General features: G+C 45.7%; 1 protein-coding gene and 2 long non-coding RNA genes across 4 annotated transcripts in view; 2 read left to right on the top strand and 1 right to left on the bottom strand.

Annotated features, from left to right (window-relative positions):
• LOC108404347 (uncharacterized) overlaps positions 1 to 13,998 on the top strand; it is a 26,309-nt gene extending 12,311 nt beyond the window's left edge. Inside the window, exons 2-4 of the long non-coding RNA XR_001854911.3 lie at positions 5,226 to 5,359; positions 7,465 to 7,650; positions 8,813 to 13,998. This is a non-coding gene — a long non-coding RNA (uncharacterized lncRNA). The remainder of the gene's footprint in view (positions 1 to 5,225; positions 5,360 to 7,464; positions 7,651 to 8,812) is intronic.
• Positions 1,769 to 24,209, bottom strand: LOC108404345 (glycine receptor subunit alpha-4). Of its 2 annotated transcripts, XM_017671873.2 has the most exons (9): positions 24,078 to 24,209; positions 20,386 to 20,516; positions 20,038 to 20,105; positions 19,165 to 19,388; positions 18,947 to 19,029; positions 17,325 to 17,465; positions 14,010 to 14,224; positions 9,377 to 9,526; positions 1,769 to 4,152 (listed from the first exon to the last, which is right to left on the bottom strand). In XM_017671873.2, the coding sequence occupies exons 1-9, from the start codon at positions 24,146 to 24,148 to the stop codon at positions 3,862 to 3,864; spliced, it is 1,374 nt and encodes a 457-aa protein (XP_017527362.2). In that variant the 5' UTR covers positions 24,149 to 24,209; the 3' UTR covers positions 1,769 to 3,861. The 2 variants fall into 2 exon arrangements, with proteins under 2 accessions (XP_017527362.2, XP_073083772.1); XM_073227671.1 differs by lacking the exons at positions 20,038 to 20,105; positions 24,078 to 24,209 and having other exon boundaries at positions 20,386 to 20,511.
• The window catches only part of LOC118970557 (uncharacterized), a 40,785-nt gene continuing 38,076 nt past the window's right edge, over positions 21,501 to 24,209 (top strand). The window contains exons 1-2 of the long non-coding RNA XR_005058615.2: positions 21,501 to 21,749; positions 22,290 to 24,190. This is a non-coding gene — a long non-coding RNA (uncharacterized lncRNA). The remainder of the gene's footprint in view (positions 21,750 to 22,289; positions 24,191 to 24,209) is intronic.

The raw sequence follows: 24,209 nt of genomic DNA, 5'->3' as shown, positions 1-24,209 counted from the left end.
TAGAAGTGAAAGTAGTGTGAGGCTGAGAACAGCTTAATTGCTTCCCTTCAGAGATGACTGGCTCTCCAGTGGGAACAGTATGTGGAGCAGGGAGAAGCAGATGATTGTGCTGCCAAAATCCTACTGCTGTATTTGCCTGTCATTGCCAGAATTTTCACTTGATGATTGGTTTTTGAAATACAGCATGGTACTAGTCTTCATATTTGGAATATTATTAATGTTTAATCAGATCATTATCATTCTTTATTCAACAATGCAATTACCAGGTTTTGATATCTTCTTTGATTATATTATACCCAAGGACCAGCTTGGGTGAGTGTGTGTATGCACATGTATGTGTGAACACTATCTGACTAGAAGTCCTCTTCCAGGTTTATTTTTCTATTATCAATAAGTTAATGGAAAGAGAATGAATAGAAATATGGTATATAATAAACTATGTGAGGTGTCAAGCCTTCATTCTACATATACCTACTGAGTATTGCTATGTATCTGGAGCTTGTGGACTAAAACATTGTATAAGATGCAGTTCCTACCCTTAAAGAGCTTATTCTACATTTCTTCCATTCAGCAAGTGATATTACTACCTGGGTTCCTAATCCCTTGTTGGTTCTCATGCTTGGCTGATCTGCTTTTCATCAGCAGGGCAGCCTAGGAAGACCTTTAATCCCAACATAGCGAATTTGGATTTAAGATTTTGACACCAGAAATGATAAGATAATAATGTTAATTACAACATTGGTAATAGTAAGGCGAGAGTGGAGAGAGGCAAGTGGGGATACATGTAAAGAGTCCCAGGAGGTGATACGTTTTAGACAAAGTTGGGACATTTGCAATGGGTCAGTAAAAAGGGAAAATAACTTCAAGAATCAAATTTCAACTAGAAGAATGTCAGTTCTTTGGTGATGGGTGGGGAAAACAGGCTTATGGGAGAAAGTAAAAGGAATAAATTGTATTTACTACCTTTCTTTGACATAGAAAGCTCTTTTTTTATTTGACTGAATCATGGGAGAGCAAGCAGCCGTGCTAGTGGATTGAGAGGAAAGAGGAAGACAGAGCACTGGTTTTCAAAAGAGCAGAGCAAACTAGAGAAAATATGGAGGTGCTGATAGCCGGAATAAGAACTGAATAAATAAAGCCTTTTCTCTTGAAAAATGTATGTATAAAATATTTAACTGACATTAAAGATTAACAATGAATTAATGAAAACACCTGAAACACTTTATGTAGGAAGTTTTTTCTCCTTTAGAAAATATGCTGTTTTAAAGCTCAAAATCCCTTTATTTGTGATCCAAGCAGAAAGTAGTGTGGAGCTCTGGAGAGGTGAGTACTTTAAGAATGAGGGTAAATAGAAGTTATCCCCAAATGAGTTTCTTATATAACCTCCTGCCAGTTCACTGTGGTGCGAAGGGTCCAAGTTCAAGATTTTCATGATTGAATGGATTGTTAGGAATCAGGCACTTCCAGTGGGACTCGGCATTCCCATCCCTGTCCCCTTACCCCCACCATACATGTGTGGAAGGGTGAGGAAAATGAAAGCCATTCACACCTGATTCTGATACCATGTGTCTCCCTTCTCCATTTAGGGCCTTTGATGGGGAGGGATAGTACCTTCCTCCTGGCATTGCCTCTGAGTAGCTTTGTGACCTCCTTTGGGCTATTATGTTGGTTGGTACTTTGGTTTCTTTGGCTCCCAGCACCAGCTGATGCCCTGACCTGAGTCCCAGTTGGGCAGGCTCTAGTGCTCAGTGCTGTAGCTGTCTCCAGGGCATTGTTCTTGAGACTTCCAACAGGGCAGATTTGTGCAGTTGGCCCATCTGGACAAGATCTATAACAAGTAGAGCTCTGTGCAATAAGCTCATCTCCATAGTTCACCCCCCGCTACCCCCGCCTTCGGGCTGCAGCAGCCTGACACCCCAGCCCCACCATGGACAGTATCAAAGAGATACTCTCTGCTCCTTTCAAAGGGGTATTGCTTGTGGCATCTCATTGATTGGCATTACCTGGGCAGAAATGGGAAAACAGGGATTCTCTACCCTCTCAATTCAATCTCCTCCCTTAAGCCAGTCCTATAGTTTGAATCTCCTTGGCATGGGAGCCATAAATAATATCACCAGTAAGATTAATTTTTGGTCCACCTACCCTAGTCTGCTCACAATATTTTCTTTAAAACCAAGGAACAAACAAGAGGAGTATATCCATGAACAGGCAAGAGCAGATGCGCTCAATGGGGCCAAGTGGGGAGAGAAAGCTGAACTCTTAATTTGACTACAGGGTTTGATTTGGTCATTGGATTTATTGACTTTCAATTTGGAACAGCATGGAGGAAGGCAGGAAGAGAGGGAGAGAGGGAGGAAGGGACGGGGTGGTTGTGGGAGAGAGACTGGACTCCCAAGGTTAATTATTCTAGGTCCAGAGAAAAGGCCAGGATGTTTAAGAGATCATTTGATCACCTCTGTGTTCCAGCTGTTAGCCCTACACTTTAATCTTCTCCTTTTCAGTTCCTCACCGTTGGGTGATTTCAAAGGATTCAGTGCAGCAGGCCCATGCTTCCCCATGTCCCAGTGGCATGTCCAGCCTAAAATGGGCTCTTCTACACACTCTCTATTCTGACATTTCTGGTAGCTTCAACTGACTGCTACCCTTCCTCACTGTGGAAGGAGAAGGGAAGCAAGAAAAGCATTAAGAAATAACTCCAACTTATGGCTCTCTAACTTCTACAACTACTACCCTGAGGTTGGCCAAGTCCATATTTTCCCAGGACAGGGTCATCTATATGCCTAGCCCTTCCCCAGGAACCTTGAAGCCCACTTTATCCTGGAAAAGGTTGCAAGGCACTATTATTTGCTCACTAAAAGGAGGTGAAGGAGCAAGTTAGAAATTAGGGGTCCTGGGAAATAAAGAGACATTGGAGAAAAAGAAGCAAATGAAAGCCCAGCCAACAGAAGACTCTCTGAGGATAGTTTCTGTGTCCTACTCTTCCTGCATCCTACTACCTGGATCACACTTTTCTTGAAAGTTTTCTAGCATCACCAAGTAAGTTTCTGATCGAGGAAGCATTTTTCTCTTTTTACACTCCCCAGCAGCCAAACACACTCTGCCACCATGCTAGTTAGTTAGGGAATACAACAAATATTTCTGAGACCAGGAAGTTCCAATGGATCTGTATAGGTGGTCTTTCTGAGAGTCCCAGATTCCTGACCACGTTCTGACACTGAGCTTCCTAGGAGATTTGAGGAGGACCACGTTGTTGGGTCATAGAGCAATGTCCTACCCTAGTACAGCCCATGACTGTTCCAACCTTGCTGAGAACTGGGGAACCTGTCACCATGCCTTTTTCCCACAGTCAAGGAAACCTGACTGGGTCCCACAGGGCTGCACTTGTGGATGGGAAAGACTCCCTATTGGAGCCTGTGTTGGGAGGGACAGAGGTCACAGTAAAGGCCTGGCTCTGGGTAAGAGATTGCAGGGCGAAGAGGGATGCAGATTAAGGTGACAAATGCCAAAATGAAGTAGCAGTGGTCTGACTGTTCTCCACTGGACAACTGGAAAACAGAGAGGCTCCAGCAAGGGAAAAAGGTCATCCCAGCCCCAGAAAGATGGCCAAACCTTACTCTCATGAAAAATAGGATAGCATGGAGAAAATCTGGATTAGGGTAGATAACCCAGCTTTCCAAGTACAGCCACCCTTGGCACCATGCAGTGTAGACCCACCCAGCTTTGGGATTGGCTGTCCAAGTTCTGAGTGGGAGATCAGAAAGAAGCTATCCAAGCCCCTGACAGATCTAATGGAGGGAGAAGGCCCACGCAGGAGGAAGCAGGAAGCCAGTGGCTGGACTTTCTTTCTACTCCCCACCCTATTCACAGTGCCTGGTGAATATCTTCTGGCCGGAGCACTTTATAGACAACCCAGTAGAGGATGTTGAAGATGAGGAAAGTGAAAGGGAAGACAGCCCGGGATATGGTGTCAATCCTCTTGGCATGGTCCACATAGAGTTTCTGCATGGTTTCTCCCTCCCTTAGAAGAGGGGCTAGGGGTTGGGGCCTATAAATGCTAGAACCTTCCATTGGACCTCCATCCCTTGCCTGCTTGCAGTGGCCCAGGCCATAGCCATGGAAATAGAAGCGACTTGCTTGGATGCTATCTTCCTCCTGGAATTACATGAAAGAAAGGTCAGAATTAAGGCCAGGGCATAGAGACCAAGGTACAAACAAATATTTCATAAGTGATGCTATGCAGAGGGAGTGACAGGATACACAGGTGCACTGCATGCTTTCTTATGCCACAAAACTACTCATGAGATAGGTGTATGCTAAGCAGCTCTACATGGGAAGTAGGCTATACATTATGATTCCATTAGCAGATAAGACCAGAGCTGCCTTTTTAAAATGCATTTCCATTTACAGCCATCTAAAACCCAGTTATAGTGGGACATCTCAATGTCAAGTTATCTCTGACTGGTAATAAACAATAAACAGAACAATGGAAACTTTAAAAAGCATAACTGATATATTTAGTAAACTTGACTTAAATAGCTTTCAAAAGCTGCAGAATTAATTCTCCTTATACATAGTATCTTTTTAAAAATTGTTTATCTGGACTCAAAGTTCAAAATTCCAACATTTAAAAATACCTGATGGATTATGCAAATTAAGGTAAAGTTGATTACTCTATTGCAGATATGTGTGCCTCTCTGCAAATCAGCCGATCTCAACAGAGGGGTCAGTACATGTAGGGTAGCATTTATTACCCAATACACATTCTATTCATGTAGAACACTTACATTATGATGAACACATTAACACTGAGGAGATAAATTATATAAAAGTATTTAAGTAATGTAGCAGACTACACCAAGTTTACTTATTCAGTAGTCAGTTGACAATTTTAAGTAGCTATAACACAGCTGAGAGCCAGGAAATAAGGACAGAAAGATAGAGATGGAGACACACACACACACAGAAAGACAGAGAGAAACAGAGAGACCAAAGCCCCTGAGTGATCAATACAGAGAACTTTACTCCTGTAAGAGCCCTTCAGGACCCCACTCAGAACTTTAAATTTACTCTTAATTTATATATGACCCAAACATGCCTAATTCTGTCGATTTCTAAAGGGCACATTGCCATCAGAAGTGATGGTTCACAGCCTGGAAATTAGACAGAGGACAGGTAAGCATACACCAGAACCTAGAAATACTTCAAAGATCTTTTGATGTTTACAGGAGTAAAAACTTCAACTATCTAAAAGATCATCAAAGTGAAATGCTCCTGTGAGATGATGCCAACTACCTTCTTGGTTTGCCCAGGACTGAAGGCTTCCTAAGACTTGGGACTTTCAGTGCTACAATAGAATAAGGTAAATGTATATTGAATGGATATGACATAGACATACATATAGTATGGATAAAGTAGATTTTACACACACTGTACAGTTAAAAGGGTGTCATAGGGTCTTTATAATGTGACCTCTGCAGCTATGGTAACACACTGAAAAGTGGCTTCTTAGATGAGATATCTGTGTGGTGGGTCCCAGGAACTCTTGATTATTACATCACTAGAAGGCCTAGCTAGTCACTGGGCATCAGGGGCAGGCAAGCTCAGGACAGAGATTCACCAACAGATTTTAACTCTTTCTCTTCTTCCCATGGATCCATAGTACAACCTTGGGAAAGGGCATTGACCTTGTTCACTGCTGTGCCCCCAGTGCCTACCCCAGTGCTTGGCATCTAGTAGGTACCCAGTAGGTATCAGTTGAATGAATAAATAGACTGATGAGCCACATGCTTCAGAATATAGAACAGGGAATGGCTTTGTTCTCAAGTAGCCAATATCCTCTCAGGGTCTCAAACTGAAGGGTCTACTCAGAAAAGAGTCTTTCTTACTCAGTCACAAAGTGTCTGGCAGGAAAAATAACTGCTTCTTGCTCCACCCCTGTACCATGGCCTGATGCCCTTCAGCCTCTAGAAAGATTGGCACCTTTGGCATAGAAAAGAATATCTCTTAGTCGGCCCACCAGAGATCTTTGCTACCTAATACTTGATTTTGCCAATCTCTCTGGTGAGAGTTGTACATGTGTAAGCCAGAGGCAAATTCACTACTATGGCTATGCTTCATGCCTGAGTGGTAGTAGTAGGATGGCCTTAGCTCTCCACTTAAATTTATTTTCATAACCCTAGTCACCAGAGGCCTGTATCCTCTAGTTCATTTTCACACCATTCCCACTTGGGAGCTTCTGCTAACCCCATGTTAGAGATGAAGAACCAGAAGCAAACAAAATATCTCCCAAGTAATTGAAAAATGAGGGGTTAAGTAAAATGATTCTCTCTTTTGCTTTCCAGTTCAGGGTCCCTCGGGCTCCCTGTTCCCCATATCCTCATCCCCTCAGCCCTCCCAGCTAGAGGATATAAGCACAGAATAATTTTGTTTGCAAAAAGCTCTGAAAGAGAAAATCAAGTCCAGAAACAGCTGTTTCTGTTTCTATAGATGTAATTATTTCTCCTTCTCTCCAATCACAGTAAGTCTAAAGGGAATTATTCTGGAATATTTTCCAGGTAGAAAAAACTGTTTCACATGGAAGAGAAAATATGGCCAATAGAGTAAGCCACCCTTGGCCCTTTTTGATTTTAACAATTGTACCACTTGTAATTGAGGGAGCAAAGATGAATGGCCTGATATCCAAGGGTAGGAGTCCGGAAGTTGGTTGTTTTCTATTTAAGCCCAGTTCCGAGGTATGTGTGTGTGTGTGTGTGTGTGTGTGTGTGTGTGTGTGTGTGTGTGTGTGTGTGTGTAGAAAGGACAATGGAGACTTAAGCACCACTTTGTGGTTTCTGTGACTGTTGAGATAGAACATTTCTGTGGCAGCCATCTATAGGGAAGGAGGTCTGGGGAGCCAGAGAGAGAAGATATTCTAAAACCAAGCTGGGAAAGGAAATGCACAGTGTAAGAGGTGAGGTGTGGAGATGGAAAAGAGCAGTAGGCATTCAGCAATATGTACTGAAGTGGAAAGAAAAGATTGGAGATTGGCAGAGGGCGCTGAGGGATGGAGAGAGGCAAGCAGTGTTCTGGGACCAAACCCTTGAGAGGACTTGGCAGTATTTTAAAATTTCTTCCATTTCCCAAGTTATTTTATTGATAATACATGGTTACATGGCTGTTGTGTCCAGAGCTTGGTGCTAGGGCTTGTTAAGTTTATTAAAAAAGGAGAGATAGACCCTTCCCTGTGAAGCTGACAGACTAACTGGGGGGAAAAAAACAGAAATGTATAGAAAAAATTAAACTACTTTAGACAGCGACATGGAAGGAGGCCACCATGAGGTAGAGAAACGTGTTTGAGGAGAGACAGAAGAATGGGATTAAGCCTGGGACTGGGTGTACAGCTGGCTGCCCCCTAGAATACTCCTAACTTGCTCTGGGCTAAGAGATCACTAAAATTCATATGGATTCTCTCCTGTCCCTTAACAGGGCACCTCTCAGACTGAAGGAACAGCAGGGCCCAGAGAGAGGTTCTAGAAATGGATTAACTCTGCATCAGCTTATCCAGCCTGCTCCATGACCTCCCCAATTCCCACTACAGTTCCACTGAGATGGCAATGGCTGTAGGAAACTTGAAGAAGGACATGGACTAATGGTACAGGTTTTGATTTTCAGGTATTATTTACATTAATAATGAGCCCAGCCTACTTTTAGGCAGGATCCAGGAGCCCAAGCAGGGCCCAGGCTGCTGCTAAAACTTTGTAATAATTGAGCACTGCTTATGACAGACTCCATTATGAGGTCAGAATCAACCTGTATATAGCCAGGAGGGTACAGGCTGTGGGCAGTTGGGGGCTGGAGAGGTGCAGGGAAGGAGAAGGGGCCACTGCCAACTGGGTGTAGCTGTACAGTAACTGCGGCAGCCTTCTAGTGCTGGGACACCCACACAGGCGATTTCGCTGGCAATAGGCATCTGGAACTGATTGGCAGCCTGCTCTTCTTTATGAAGGTAGGCATTGAGGAAGACATCAAGGTCAAAACCCCTATGAAGATAAGATTTTGGTACCTGCAGACAGGTTAGACACAGCCAAAAAGGGGGTGGGGACAGTTAGTTTAGAAAATGGTGCATCTTCTTTTCTTGCCCTTCTGCCAAGTCTATATATTTTTTCTAACCCTCCGCATGGGATAGGAAAGGCTTTTTAGGTCTCTTGAAGAATGGGATCTACTTAGGGAAAGGCACTTGTGTTTCAACCCACTAGAGGGCGTATTTCCCAGAGTCCACCTAAAGACAGGCAGGAATTAAAATTCTGACAAAACCGCTAGACTGATCTCAAACCACAAGGTCCTCTGCCCTCAGCTGAAAGGGACCTTAGCAAGGGACATGTAATCCTGGAGGTAGTTTGTGAGCTATTTTTAGTGCGGGCATATGATAGGGGTACCCCAGGAGCAGCTGAGGTGAGAGATTGGGTGTTAGGAGGAGAGCCGAGCCTTAGTGCTCAAGTGGCCCCCGACAGGCGGCAGCCAGTGGGCTCTGATCACTGTTTCTCCTCCAGAGGTCCTGTGTGCTTACCCCTTTGGCTTTAGAGCCTCCAGATTAGGCCAAAAACAAGGAGGTAGAGCTCAAGACAGACCAGCACTCTGGATCTAATGACTAATCGATGCGTATGTAGCTCAGCAAAGGCTTTTGGTTTTCCTCACAATCGGGCACTTGGTTCGGTGAGAGAGGCCCCGCCCCCTCTGTTGTCATGACAACGGACCTAGCACCTATTATATGGGTAATCTGGGGTTAACTGCCTTGGTCGTCAGGACGACAAGATCTCTATTTTTATCTCCCCAGGTGACCACTCTACTGTAGGAGAAATGGGGTTAACAAACAGGAGTGAGGGAGAACAACAGCCCACACCCAACAACTCTGACCCGCCCATTGAAGAGCAAGGCGAAGAAATCCAACAGCCAGAGAGACTAGTAGTGATTTTTCAGTTCCATTTTAGCTATGGAAACACTTTGATCACACTCCCCCAGCCTGACCCTTGAATTCTTAACCACCAATCAGTGTATGACCTGGGGTGTGGGGAGAGATGGGAGCAACCATTATAATTCTCCTAATACTGGCTAGTATTTTTTTCAGTGCTTAGTATGTATCAGCCACTGTGCCCATGCTCTTAATCATCCTACTAGACTGCCCTAAGGGACTAATGTCCCATTGGACAGATAAGGAAACGGAGTCAAAGAGGTTAAAGTACTCAGCTTATCTGTGACCAGCCTGGCACAGGAATCTAGGGGTTCTGATGGCCCGTCTAGTCCTTGCAGGCCTAGGTTGTGTCTAGGTTTGTGGGAGAAGGGGGTAGGGAGGAAGGTGCCAATGGGGGAGGGAAACGGGCCCCTCCCTAGTTATACTCACCATGCGTTGGCACTTCTGCCTTCTTCGAAGTCGCATGAATTTCTTATGCTGACAGGAGACAAAATTTACAGCAGCATACTCCAGCAGCCCAGCGAAGACAAAGAGCAGGCACACAGCCATCCAGATGTCAATAGCCTTCACGTAGGACACCTGCAATATCCACCAACAGAGCAGTCAACTTTCTTGGAGTTCTTTTGTGCCTATCGAGGGGTTTGCCAGCCCATATCCACTGCCTGCTGTTCTTCAGTTTTATCCTGAAGTTCTGGTTTTTAAAGACGCTTTCCATGATATATGCCAGTGTCTGAAGGCCCATGTCAAAGAGATGCTGCTACCCATAATCCTTTACCTCTCTGCACTCTCCACCCGCCTTTCCTTTCTAAGCTTCTTTTCCTTTCTTTCTTTATTCTTTTTGCACCTCTGTTTCTGCTGCTTCTGCTTCTTCTCATTTTTTTTCTTTTGATTCTTTTCTTGCAGTAAACACCAATGAGCAAGAATATTGCATTTGTTTGTCCTCTGTTATCTCCTAGGGTCCTCACAGCTACGGTGGGAATAGGGCAGGGCTTGTCACTCCCACGGGAGCCACGTGAGGACACTTGGGGCCTGGGGAGGAAAAGTCTTAGCCAAGATCACCCAGTGAGAAGGTGGCACGAGGGCTTGGGTGTTCTGGGCTTCCAGATAGTGGCACTGCCATTTACCTAGGCTGCTGTGTCAATATCAGGTGAGGAGTTTGTCCTTTCCCACCTCCACCCCTGTCATTCCATTGACCCTGTGGTTTTTCCTGCTGTTCTTTGTGGAAGGCCCTACTCAGGAACTGAAGTCAGTGGCTCAAGGGAGCACACCCAGCCTGGGCTATGGACACTTCTCTAAATTCAAGGCACTGTTGGTATCTGCTTATCCAGTCCATAGTGTTCTCTTCCCCTTACCTGCCTTGGCAGCCTTTGAGTACTTTTGTCTCCCATTCCCCTGTGAAGACTGAACATTCACCTCTCCTGGAGGAGCATTGTGGCTGGGTGTGGGGCCAGGAAAGTGGGGACAGAACTCAGGTTTAAGAAGTCTTTTTCCCTCCTCAACCAGATCCACTACCTACATGGTTTTAAGCTGCTGAGCTCACCCTATGGGGCTGCCAGCAGGAGTCAGATGCATGACAACCTCTTTCACCAGCCTCTGCTAGGTTGGGCTGTGAGGGTGCTGCAGAGTCCAGGTAAGGAGCAGATCTACTGGGATAATCGTTCCACCTCAGTGGTTCTTAACTCTTTCGGCACCCACCAGGGGCATTTGGTTGCACAGTTCTGGGCTGTGTGTGGCTACCAGCACCTAGTGGTAGACGCAGAGTTCTGCTAAACAACCTACAATGTGCAGCACAGCCCCCCCAAATCCCCCAACACAGGATCACGCAGGAAAGAATTATTCAGCCCCACATGGCAATTGTGCTAAGGTTGAGAAAGCCTGCTCTGTCTTCTTTAAGGTGATTCGACTGAGGCGGTAGTGGTGGGTTGCTAGGCAATCCTGATTAAGTACCCCTTGGTGTTTCCATTTGCCGCCTAATAAGAGGGTATCCTGTTTCATTCACCATCTCTCAGTCCCACTGTGCTCCCAGGGAAGTCAGGTGACATGGCAATCCATAATGAGGTAATGACAAGGGAGGTCCATGAAGGGCTTTGGACCATGAAAAGGAAAAGACACCATAAACAGCAGGAAGAAAGTCTCGTTAACAACGAATGTGTCAATAATGCACTTTTAAATAGTGCTGGAATCTATCCACTCGCTATCGTAGCTCATCTCAGGGATGATTTCCTAAATAGTCTCTCTATATCTATGTTTGCCTCCTCTGATCTGTTCTACAAACAGCAGCCAGAGTTTTGTTTTCAGAATGTAAATCTGATCATATTCCTCTGCCTACAACCCTCCAGTGGCACTCAATTACTTTGATGTTATAATCTGTGTTTCCCTGAGCATGGCATCTAGCCCCTGACCATTTCTTCAGCTTTATCTCACCTCTTGCAATCTATGACTCTGCCATGACGAACTATTTCAGTCATTTCCAAATAAGGGGACAATTTCTCTCTCTGTTTTTCTCCTTCACCTTGACAACTCTGACCTAAACATTCACTTTAGATACCACATCCTTTGGGAAACCTTGCCTAATTGTCCCAGTCTGGGTTGGTTGCCCCTGCTATATGTGCCCAGGTTCTTCTTCTTACAGCTTCTTAGTAGCCATCAAATGTCCCTGGCCACTTCCTTCACTAGACTGACAGCTCTTCAATGGCAGGGACCTGCTCCTATCATGTTCACTCTTCCAGCCCTAGTGCCTGGCCAAGTGCACATAGTAAATATTTGGAATGAATGAGTGGATGAATGGGTGGATGATTTAGCAATGTGTTTCTCTCTGTGGCCTTGTTTGCTCTCTTGACCCTCCTTGCTACTACCTGCCCCAGAAGCTGTAGGCCATTTAGATTACAGGGTTTCAAGAGAATTGAGTCCCTCCTTCCTGCTATGACTTTAGCTCTAATCTGTCTGTCTCTGGTAGAACCTTCCATTTAGCCCTTCCATTCTGCTCTGAGCCACCTACAGTTAGTGTAGATCAAGAACATGGCAAGAGACAGTGATCAATGCCTTTGGGAGTCCCCAGAAAAGTAAAGAAGGAGTGGCTTCCTGGGAGCATGGGGAATGTCCATCCCAACTGGGTTTCCTCACAAACTGAGCCTCTGCTTCTCTCACCTGGACACTAGAGTTCGATTTGGGGTGTGATTATTGCAGCTTTCAGAAACCCCTGACCTGGCCCTCCCTTTCCTTGGGGCTCCCACCAAATAATGTTGCACAAACTCAAGAGTGAGCAGAAACCCCCAGACTTACTCAGTTATTTGCTCTGTGGGGCTGGCCAGTGAGGCTGTTTAGTACATATTTTGCTTACTAGCTGATGAGGTCACAAAAGCTCATCAAAACCTGATGAGATCAAAATTAAAAATTAAAAAAAACTAAAAAAAAAAACCTAATGAGAAGGCACCAAATACTGCAAACAACCCTCCAACAAAGTCCATTTTTTCCAAATGAGGAAAGTAACTGATTCCTGGGAGCAGACGAATTGTGCTTGCTCACAGGAGACACCTGGAAAATGAAGTTCTCTTGGCAAGAAGGAGGCATGAATTGCAGCACCTCCCTGAATTACAGAAGAATCCCCTTTTTGCATGGCAGTGGCAATAATCTAGGGCAGGATTCTTGGATCTGAACTACTTTTCTGCCTCTAGTCTTCCTACAAGGCCACTCCCATCACATGGTCATTGCAGCTGCAATTGGCCTGTAGCCTTTGCCTAAGCTCAGGCTGCCTCTCAGAGCCTCTTCAGCATCCCTGTTTAGAAAACACATTTATAGGAAATGCTCTCTGACAACTTCCCCAGGGACACTTGATCCTAATCTGACCCTTGTCACTGTTTATCTCTAGAGAGCTTTGAAACACCACAAAGGTTTCCCACCTTTCACCAGCTGCTTTAGCCCTAGGTCCAGCACTCAGTTCTTTCCACCCAGATATCTAAAACAACTATAACACCAGCTAACATTTATTGAGCAGTTATTATGTGCCAAACACTGTTCTCTGTGTTAATACATTATCTTATTTATTTTTTGCAATAACCCTATAGAAGAGGTGATATTCTTATTCTTTTATTACAGACAAGGAGATTGAAAGGTTAAGGAATTCACCAAATGGTGAAGCTGACACTTAAGCCAAAATCTGCCTGACTCTATAATCTCCTACTCTTAATGACTATATTCTTAGGAATAAGCACTGGGAGATGGGATATCACATGGCCTGGTTCCCATCAAATCAGAGCAAAAGGGAGTATGTTCACTGAAAGATCCACAAGGAACTGTGCTGCTTTCATCTCTCAGTCTTCATGGCCCTAGTACAGTGTCTCGTACATAGTACATGCTCAATAAACATTTATTGGATGAATGAATGGGCTTGCTCCCTAATTTCTCACAGCCTTGCAAACTGTAAGGACTTTGAGGTAATTTCTAAATTCCCTACACAAAGACATAAGGCAGGGAGACCCTGGGCCCAGTCCCATCAGCACAGATCTCTCCGTGTAATAAAAACATCGCCAGGCCTCAGAAAATCAGAGTCCACTGGCTTTAATTGCCATTTTCTACCTCAGAATCTTCTCACTCCCCAAAATGGACATTGTCTCTAGAGCTTTTTGTAATAGTATCCAATTTCTGACATAGTAAGAGACAAATATTGGTTTGAAATCCTTCTATTTTTTTTATTACCTCTTGTGGGACATGACCCTGAGTAGGTCATTGTATCTCTTTGGGCTGTATTCTTCTCATCTGTCCCATGAAGGAGTGAGACTTTCTATTCATTTAGGGTCTTTTGATCTTGGACATGCTAGTATTTCTTGATGAAAGTCAAAGTAAGTCAGGTACTGTCTCTACTCGTTCCCTAGACCCCAGCTTCTACATTGTGAGTAATGTCATTAATAGTATGTTGTAGGGAAAGAGGACTCAAGCCACCTGCTCTTGTCCAGTGCCTCTTCTATACCTTAGCTCCAAGGCAAATAGTAAGAAGGAAGGAACAGGGGATCAGTGGGAACTGGAGAGCTCTGTGGCAAACAAGCTCCCTGGCATGTCTCTTCACCTTAGGCAAAGAAGCCCGGGAGCCAGAGCTCTGAGTTGTCATGGTGAGCACAGTGGTGATGCCTAGGCCCACACGGGCAGGGGCAGCATCCATGTTGATCCAGAAGGAGACCCAGGACAGGATGACGATGAGCAGGCTGGGGATGTACATCTGGATCAGATAGTAACCCATCTGCCGTTCCAGGTGGAATTTTACCTCGATGCAGGTGAATTTCCCTGCAATGAAAGAGGTGAGTTACTAAGCCCCAGGTCCCCAGCCTGCAGCTGAGGGTCAGGATTAGGACAGCCCTATCTCTGTGGGCCAGCCTCTGGCCTCAGCTGGGCCAAAAATGAGCCTTTCAAAATGGTCCCAGAGAGAGCCACATTTAGGTTCTGAGGAAGTGCTCAGAGTAGTCATCAAGGACTTGACCCCTTGCTCCTAGCATTTTGGTTTCCAGCAGTAGACCTTCGACTTGACAGCATCACAGCAAGAGGATTAAGAGAAGGAGTGCTCCACTGTTCACCGTGTAAGAACTTATTCACTATTGTAAGAACTTGTTCACCATGTAAGAACTTGTTCGTTATTCTTCAGAAGATTGGAGACTGTTGAGAATTAGGCTTGGGGTTGATTAATGATTGTGCATTGAGTCCCCTATACAAAATTTTATTGTTGTTAACAACCATTTGATCAATAAATATGAGAGATGCCCTCTCAAAAAAAAAAAAGAGCAGGAGTGCTCCAGAGCCAGACTGCTTGGGTTTGAATCCTGAACATTCCACTTACTAGCTGTGTGACCTCAGGCACAACCCCCAAGCTTTTTGAGCTTCAGTTTCCTTGCCTGTAAAACAGAGTAGTACCATCAACTCCATCACTGGGCTATTGTAGGAGTTAAATAAGCTAATGAACTTGAGATATTGAGCACATAGGTAGCTGGTGCTACTATCATTATTAACAAAGCAATGAGCTTAGATTCTGCTAGAATCTCAGCAGCCTTTCTTGAGCTTGCTAGTACCCCAGAAGCTCTCTAGCAACAATGATTCACTGAAATAAACACTGCTAGAGCCTTAAGCAAGTGAGAACAGCCAGATAGCAAACATCTGGAAACCCTGTCCCACAGAGACTGGTCAAGACAGCAGCAGCAGGTTCCCTGAGAGCATCAGGCGGAAGCATTCTATCCCACCAACAAAAAGTGCATTGGCGCCAGACACACGTACCACTGCTCTGCCTCCTCTGCCAGCCATCTTCACTTTACCCCTGCTTACCATGCCCTGAGGCTAAGAAAACACTGGCTCAGAGCTTCTCCCAGCAGCAAGGCAGAGAATAACCAAAGCAAAAGGCAGAGGATGTATATATTGTTATTTTATTCTGGCCTAGGCTTGCTCTTAACAGGCCTGCCTAATTCCTCAAGGCTAGTGATTTCAGCAATGACTGATTCTGGCTTTGACATGCTGTGTGATGCTGTGAGCTCCCACTGGTCTCTGAGTCCACCCCACCCTAGGCTTCTTGCCATGATATAGCTTTGCTAGGTATCCATATTTTCTTTCTTTCCTTTATTTTATTTTATTTTTTGCTAATAGTGTTTTTGTTTTTAATTACAAAATTAATACTTGTTTAGTATAGGAGAAAAAAAGTAAGAAATAGAGAAGGAATAATAATAATATTTGTAAGCTCACATTTATCAAGCCCCTACTAAGTGCCCTGACTTTATATAGTTTGTCTCATTTTAATCCATAGTAACTCTTTGAGGTAGGCAAAATTATTATTTCCCCATTTTACAGATAGGAAAACTGAAGCTTGAAGAGATAAGTTATGTTTCTCAAGGGCACCCACCTAGTAAATGGTGGAGCCAGAATTCAAACTCAGCTCTATCTGACTCCAAAGTTCTTGGTCTTATCCATTGTATCACACTACTTTAGAAACATTTAGTGCTATTTCCTCCCACGATTTTAAAACACATGCTTTTGGTTTTTCTTAACCACAATAGAATCATTCTGTGTATACAACTTTGAATCTTAACCTTTTACACTTGTAGATATAAGCACCTTGCAAGCATCCTCTTTAATGTCTGGATAATATTTCACCAAGCAGATACATTATGTGATTTACTTAACCTCTGCCCTATTAGTGGATATTTAGAACAGTTCCAAGTTTTTGCTAGTATAAACAGTGACCCCAGAGGCCTCTTAGGGTCTAGAGCCAATATAATATTTTAGAATATTTCCATAAAATAGATTCCAAAAAGTGGGATTCCTGGATCAGTAGGTAGGGAAAAAATTCTAGCTTCTAGACTAAAGTTTCTCAAAGTATACTCCCTGGACTACTAGCATCAGAATACTCAGAAAGCTCATTCAAATGCAGATTTCTGGGTATCACTCTAAGAGCATGTAAGCAGAATCTCTGAGATGTAGAGCTCAGCAACCAATATTTTAACAGGCTCCCCAGGGGAACATAATGTACATCAAAGTTTGAAAACCATTGACCTGCATATGAACTGCCAGGGATTTTTCCTCAATAAAGGTTATGCCAATTTCCACTCCCACCAGCATTTTCTAAATTCAATGGCCCCACTCCCCACACCCCTATGCACACAAATACATATATGCATAGGATGGTACTCAGAGCATGTCAGCATACTCTAGGAGGTACTCAGAATCTTCCTTCTTTGGCCTCTGGCCTCTATCTCAGGGTCATAGTTCTTGGTAGCCAAACTGCCAGGGGAAATGATGAACAAGTAGCTCTTAGGGAGGTTGCAGGGGGCAGATGCCCAGGCTAGAAAAGCAACCCTTTTCCATTTGCTGGCTCACCTTTCACACCTAGGAAAATAAGCCAGTTCAAGAGAGTTGGACAGTGGTAGCAGTGGGAGGGGTAGCAGGTGTGGGTAGGAGGTAGTCTGCCTGGCGCACTGATGCTTAGTTCCTCCCAGTGCACTGCAGCCGTTGGCTACTCCCAGATGTAGATGGACTCCCACCTTCCACTCAAGCTGGGCTCCAAGACAAGTGGGACACCCCTGCCATTTAGTGGCACAGGCCCATTGGCTCTGCAGTCTGTAGCAGGGTCAAGAATATGGGCTTTGGAGTTAGATCCAGTTTTGAATTTTAAATCATCCATTTACTAGCTGTGTGACTTAGACAACTGAATGAACCTCTTGAAACCTCAGTTTTCCCTTTCTGAAAAATGGGCTGTTAATTCCTGCCATAATGAGACATGGCATATGAAGCTCTTAACCCCCAACTGGCACAGATCAGACCTTTAATAGAGGCTGGCTGCCTTGCCCCATTCCCTCCCATCTGGAGGCCTTCTTGTGGCTCACAATCTGTAAAAATCCTGGGTTTTTACCTGTGTTGTAGTGCTTGGTGCAATAGCCTAGATCCTTCTCATCCCGCAAGATAAATTGGGGCAGAGTCAGCCCCTCAGCCACTTGGACAGCGGGAGCATCTTCCAGCCACTCAAACACAAGGTCATTCATGGTGTAGCCAACTGAAAGTGACAGAGATGGTGGAGGGCTATAGTGCAGGTGCTGGGTAAGGGTAGGGAGAGGGTTAGAGCTGGGAAGAAAAGAGATGAGGAGTAAGGCCTGGGTTTTAGGAGCTTCATGCTCATCTTGGAAAGGAAAACCTTTCTAAAGAGGGTACTCGGTCATTTGTCTTTTGGGCTCATCCTAAGTGGGTAAATAATAAAGATACTGGACTCCTCTTCAACCTAGTTCTCAGGCTTTAGAAAGGCCCAAAGAGAAATTATTCTGGAAGACCTAGCAGGTTGAAGGGGTTGGAAAGATGTGAAGGACCCCAGCTGGCAACCTCCTGCCATATCTCAAACACAAGGGAGTAAGCATGTGTACTGACCACGTCTTGAGCTGAGCCAACCTTAGAGCCAGGGCTTCTGTCACCTCACTCCAGGGAGGGGAGAGCTATTTATACCATGCCAGTCATGCATGGGACAATGTGCACACCACAGACTCCTAGCCAGGGCCTCCAACTAGGGTGGATTGAGAGCTAATGTCTGAACATGTCAAATTTTTAACAGATAGCTAGCAGTTTGCAAAGGCTGTTGCCACATACATGACCATATTCACACATGTTGGGTAGAAATGGGATCAGAAACAGGCTCACAGGTGTCCAATGTAAGGCCCTGACCCAGAATAGCTGGGTGACTTTGGGCAAATCACTTTTCCTTATTTAAAATGCTCCACCTAATTTTCAAAATTGTAGTGAAAGGTAGTAAGAACTGGATGTGAAAGTGGCTTATGACCTCTAATGAGCTGACCACATGGGACACTTTTTATCCATCACTGTTCTTAAATGCTGTAAACAGACTGACAAGCCTTCTTCTCTGAGGGCCGAGAGGATACCTCCTGCTCTCATAGTCTCACTTTGCCCAGGCAATGGCAAAGGAGTGGATGTAGGAGAGGATCCAACCTTGTCGTCTTTTGGCTTCTTTGCAACTGGGGCAGCTCTTACAGGCTGGTTCCCCTGCCTTCACTGACCTTACCACCCCAGGCACTGTCCTATGCTTAGAGCCATCCTCTCCCACCTCTCTACAAAGGTTATCTGGGCTCATGAAGAATTAGGGTTCAGGAGTACCCCTTCTCTCCCAACTCTGACATTTTTATAGGCATTTTGAATGTTTTAAGGGGAGTAAAGGTAGACTTACTTCAGGCACTGTGGAACATATCTTTGGGCAGAGGAGGTGCCTCTAAACAGTCCCGAACAACCTACACAAGCACATTTGTATGTAAGGCTGTCACCTTTCCATTCCCTGGCTCTGTGGCAAAGTCAGACCAACAAATGGGGATGGGAGAATACACTGGCTTGGGTGTTAGCAAGACCCAGACTTCAGTCTTATCTGTGCCAAAGTTCCTCCCCACTCTAGGTTACTCTTTTCCTGTCTGGAATATCATGGGATGGGGGTTGACTAGTTGGTATTCCGATCCTGTTGCATGACTCTCTATGGACACTTACAGCTTTCTAGCTGCATGGTGCAGGTCTGGATGTCCATGGGGAAGTTCTTGAGGTCCATCGGGCAGGACAAAATGAGAGTCAGCCTGGCAGGGATAGGAAGAAAGAAATGACATGGGCTTATTAAGGTCCAGCACAGCACAGGGTACCCTCCTTCACCCCTTAGCCTCCATCTGGCTCTTCCCTTTGACCCAAACTCCCCAGCCATCCAGCAGGTGCACCTGATGCTGTACAGCACATTCCCATTCTTGAAGATGCGCAGTAACTTGTTGTCCGTGGTCACCTCATGGAAGTTGGCCCCTTTCTCATTGGCAAAGAATAGATCTGGCTTCCAGATAGAGTCCAGCATGGAGGGATTGAGGTCCAGAGAGTCGTCAGGGTATTCTTGGTAGGCTAGGCGTGGGTCATTCCACTGCTGCCTCAAGAAAACATTCACCCGGTAGTCCTGGGAGGGTGCAGAGATGGGCCCATCAGAGGCAGTGCTATTCCAGGGGCCCAGCAAGCCTCCAGGGGCAGGAGGGTCATGAGGAGGAAATGCTGGGAGTGTGTCTCAGGGGCAGTGGACGCTTTCCACTGGGGAAGGAGCCTGCCTTGGGCTGATGTGGCAAAGATGAGAAGGGGAAAGACATTTATTAAGCACATACCATGTGCCAGGCTCTCTGCTAAGTGCTTTCTTTATATGTATCGTCTCGTTTAAATCTCACTGCAGCCCCTTGAAGAGAGTGCTCTTATGACCTCCATTTTACAGATGAGGAAACTGAGACAAAGGGCAGTTTAAGGAAACTGCCTAAGGTCGCACAGCTATTAGATGGTTGAGTCAGGATTTAAACATAGGCTTTCTGATTCCAAAGTCCATGCTCTGCACCAAGCTCCCTCCCTAGTTTGAACATCTGCTCTTTGAGCTAGTCTGCGGTTAACCACTAAAGCCCTGGGCTGGGGAAAGATACCCTCCCAGTGACCAACTTCAGACATCCTATGGCTTTAGCCATGACCACAAAACAGGAAGAGGATAGCAGAGGGAGGAAAAGCTTGCTGTCTGATAGGCTTCTCCCATTCACACTAGAGTGGAGGTGGGAAACAGGCAGAATCCTTACCATGGTAGTTTCAGTGACAGAACCAAAACTGTTGATGAAGATGTTGCAGGTCACGTTCACAGGTGGGCCTAAGGGTAGCAAAGCACAGCCATGTTGGCACAGCATTCCAGGGAGCTGGGAACAGGTTCTAAGACTCCCTCCTTGAGATTGAGGCCAGGCTACTGCTGGAAGGAGGCAGTGCCAGTTACACAGGCCCATGGGCAATTGGGAGGGGAAGCTCCTTCTGAGCTATAAGAGCTAGCCCTGCACCTCCAGCCTCCTGTCCTTGGGGCAGGCCATAGGGGCTGGCTCAGCAGCACACCCCCAAAAGAAGTGTGTGTGGGGGGGTGCAGGATGAATGGTTCTTACCTTTAAAATTGGGCCGAATCCTGGCATCATATCCAGATGTTCTCCCCATAAGCTTGTCGAAGAAATCAGAGGGGGACGTGAGCTGGGACCTTGTCCCAGATTTGACTTCCTCCTCTTGTGCCAAGGCCACCCTGGACAGGAGAAATAAAGAAGTCTGAGGCCATTTGTGTGCCGCATATTTATCAAAGATTCTTTCATTCCCTATTTGCTCATGCCTCTGGTTGGTCTCCCCATCTGGCAGGAGGCTAGGAGAAGATGGATCTCTGTGCCCATTTGCAAAATGAGAAGAGAAACAGCTATAAGCCAACACGGCAGCTCAGCTGTTCACTCTAGAAAAGTGCTTTAACATATATCTTTTTATTTTTTTAATATTTATTTATTTATTGTTATTTTGGTATCATTAATCTATAATTACATGAGCAACATTATGGTTACTAGACTCCCCCCATCATTCAAGCCCCCCCACATACCCTATTACAGTCACTGTCCATCAGTGTAGTAAGATGCTATAGAATCACTACTTGTCTTTGTGTTGTACAGCCCTCCCCATGGCCCCCGCTACATTATGTCTGCTAACGTAATGCCCCTTTTTTTACCCTCACAATTCTCAGTGTGATGAGGTAAGGACTGTATTTTCCATTTAACAGATGAGAAAACAGGCTTCCTTAAGGAGGAGTGACTTGTAGGAATGTAAATTGCTGCAGCCACTGTGGAAAACAATATGGAGGTTCCTCAAAAAATTAAAAATAGAAATATCATATAATCCAGCAATTCCATTTCCAGGTTTTTATCCAATGGGAATGAAATGACTATATTGAAGAGATAGCTGCACCCCCATCATTCACAGCAACATTATTTACACTAGCCAAGAATGAATGCAAAAAGAAATGGTGGTATATATGTATATTTATGGTGTATAAATATATGTATATTTATGATGGTATATTTTAATACATTTAAAATGTATATAAATAGATTTATATATTATATATATATATAAAATGGAATATTTTTTAGCCATAAAAAAGAAGGAAATCCTGCTATTTGCAACAATATGGATGGATCTCAAGGCATTATGCTAAGTGAAATAAGTCAGATAAAAGACAAATACTGTCTGATCTTATATATGGAACCTAAAAAAGAAACAAACAAACAAATGAAGAGGAGAGACTTGCCTAAAGTCTCAAAGCTGGTGGGTGAGAGGATCAGGGCCCAAACCCAAAGCGGAGGCCTCATCCTGTGTTTTCTTTCTAAAGGAGCTTTGAAAGCAGTCAAAGAAGAGTAAGGACTCACTGGGAACAACGTGGCTACTTTGATGTTTTGTCCATCTGGCCCCTGCAAGGATGTGAGAGCCTCCCAGTAAGGTAGCCATGCTGAGAAGGCCAACTCACATCTTTTCTTCCCCCTGAACAGATTGGTTTTGAGGAAGATACAGTGTGCTTTGACCTTGCCTACAGGCCAGCCTCCTTCTCCCCTGACATTCCTTCTACATGCCTGCTTGTCTGCTCACCAGCCAACATCTGCACTAGGGAACAGGAGCTCAGCAAAGCCTTGAGGGCTTGGGTGGAACTCAGGGCCATACTCAGGCTGGACTCCTACTGAGATCCATGCCTCCTTCTCCATCCTGCCATCATCACTGTGCCAGATACCAGAACTGGCTCGCCCACTGCCACTGTTGCTGCATACTGTGGCACTGGGAGGCAGGGTGATGCTGTCCTTCTGAGTCCAGCTCTCTATGTGCCAATGGGCCCCTATTTCTCATTACATCTGTGCACCAACTAGTGAATGATAAAATAATTCAAATAGCTAAGGCACCTTGCTAAATGCCTTACTCACCTTATCTAGTTTAGTTCTCACAACAGTCCTTTCAGATAATGATTATTATTATCATCCCTGTTATATAGATAAGCAGACTGAGGATCAGCAAGGTGAAGTGACTTGTTCGTGATCATACAGCTAGTAAATGGTAAAGCCAAGATTTGAACCCAAAACTAAGTCCATCTACCACAATACCAAGGTCAGTGAAAGGTGTGCCCTGACCTCCTAGAGTTCTGCCTCTTTGAATACCCTGAGCAGGAGGAAGCCCTTACCATGGGAACAGAGGCCACTCTGGCCCCAAGCAGGGGCTGCCAGAGGAGGTGGCCTAAGCAGACTCTGAAAATCCAATGAGGCTCGTGGTATTGCTGGGGCAAGCAGAAGTCTGTGGCTTCACCATGGGTGTCCTCACCAACCAGGTGCTGCTGCTGGCCGCCTGCCACCTGCCTGCTGGGAGCCCACATGGCTCTGAACAAGGAGCAGTCAGACCCTCGCCACTGTCCTCAGCCCCACTTTCAGGTCTCCTTTCCCACTAGCTCCAGCCCCAGGACACAGGCTATGGGCTAAGCTGTCTTGGGCCGTAACCCCTATTGCAGCCCCTCTCTTTCAGGGCTACCTTGTCTGCAGATGTGAGAGCAGAGTTGCTGTGTGCAGTCACTCCGTCCTCCCTTTCATTCCTGGAAAATCCCAAATACTGGCAGGACCGGGAGGTTCCAGAGCTGAAAATCTTGCTCAGGCAAGGCCCTGGGATGGACAGGGGGAGAGCTCTGATTTTGCTACCAGGTACTTGAGTGTCCTTAGACAGGTCACTCCCTTTCTCCAGGCCTCAGTTTCCATATGTACAATGAAGGACTTGGACTCAAGACTTCCTAAGGGCTTGCCTTGCTTTAATCGTCCAAATGGGAATACTGCCATGGAAGCTTGGGCCTTGAGGCAGCCTCCCTTCCAGAAGGGCCAGCAAGCTCCAGCCGCATGCCCCCTTCTGCCTACATGCTCCTATCAACTCCAACTGAGCTGCCATTCCACTTTGGGCTACTTGCCCCTTTTAAGAAGTTTCCTGCCCTACACATACTGCATCCCTCTCTGCCTGTGGGCCAATGTGTCTGCAAGCAGTGAAGCAGGAGGTTTCTCAGAGGCAAGCAGTCCTGGAGTGCTCCTTGAATTAAGAGGAGGAGGATACAATGGTCACACTCTGCCCCCTCCACCTGGGGAGGCACTCTTTTTACCACCAGTTCAGCCCAAGCCACAGCCATCTTTCCTCCTCAGCTTCCCTGTCCACTTAGATTGGTTCCTGGTCTCATGAGAAAGTAGAAATGGGTAGCAGACATTTACAGGGAGCTCAAGGCATGTCTTGCCCCCAAGCCCAAGAAAGGACTGCCACTTAGTGCCCTGACAGGGACAGTGAATAGCCATGTGCGCACAGGCAGGGTGACTGCAGAGGGCCAAGGTTTGGCCCACCCAGCTTCATTCTGATGTTCTTTGGGGCAAACCCCTTCTATTTGAAGCCTCTTGGGTGGGCAACTGGCAGATTTGGTGTCCTTTTTAAGGATCTGAGCACTGTGTGGCCATGCTGTAGGGTGATAGGGTTGGATGCAGGACAGATAGCCTCCAGTCTGAGGCTCAGCTCCCTAGCCCCTACCTAGGCCCAGGAAGCTCCTACCCATGCAGAAGCCTTCCCACTGGCTATGGGGCCTCGACATCCCTCATGAAAGTCTCCTGGATCCTGAGAGGGGGAGGATGTATCCTCCCCTGGAACCTTCCAGACTGTGAGCTTTTTGCAAACTTAGAGGAAACTGTGCTGCAGCCCCTGCTGCACTGCCCACTGCCTGCAGGGTGTTTGCATGCCATGCACCACCTTCTCACCATGCTCAGCTCACCGGAGGAGGACCTGCCCTGCCAGGGTCCAGAGGAGAAGGAAGCGGAGGGCTGCAGGAATGGGAGCTGTCATTCTTCAGGGACCCTGGAGCCCTTTCACAGCCTGGCTGTCGAGGTGAGTGGGGATATCCCAG

This window comes from Manis javanica, chromosome X (assembly GCF_040802235.1).
Source record: "Manis javanica isolate MJ-LG chromosome X, MJ_LKY, whole genome shotgun sequence".
NCBI lineage: Eukaryota > Metazoa > Chordata > Mammalia > Pholidota > Manidae > Manis > Manis javanica.
The sequence above is the reverse complement of the archived record's forward strand: the minus strand, read 5'-3'. Positions and strand labels throughout refer to the sequence as shown.

Bases quoted from the DNA above. Each gene is read 5' to 3' on its own strand.
- LOC108404345 (XM_017671873.2), bottom strand. From the start codon at position 24,148: ATGACAGCTCCCATTCCTGCAGCCCTCCGCTTCCTTCTCCTCTGGACC. The intron at 20,517-24,077 runs GTGAGCTGAGCA...TCTCCTGTCCAG, and splicing joins GCAGGGCAGGTCCTCCTCCG to GGTGGCCTTGGCACAAGAGG. The intron at 19,030-19,164 runs GTGCACCTGCTG...TATCCCTGCCAG, and splicing joins AATGTGCTGTACAGCATCAG to GCTGACTCTCATTTTGTCCT.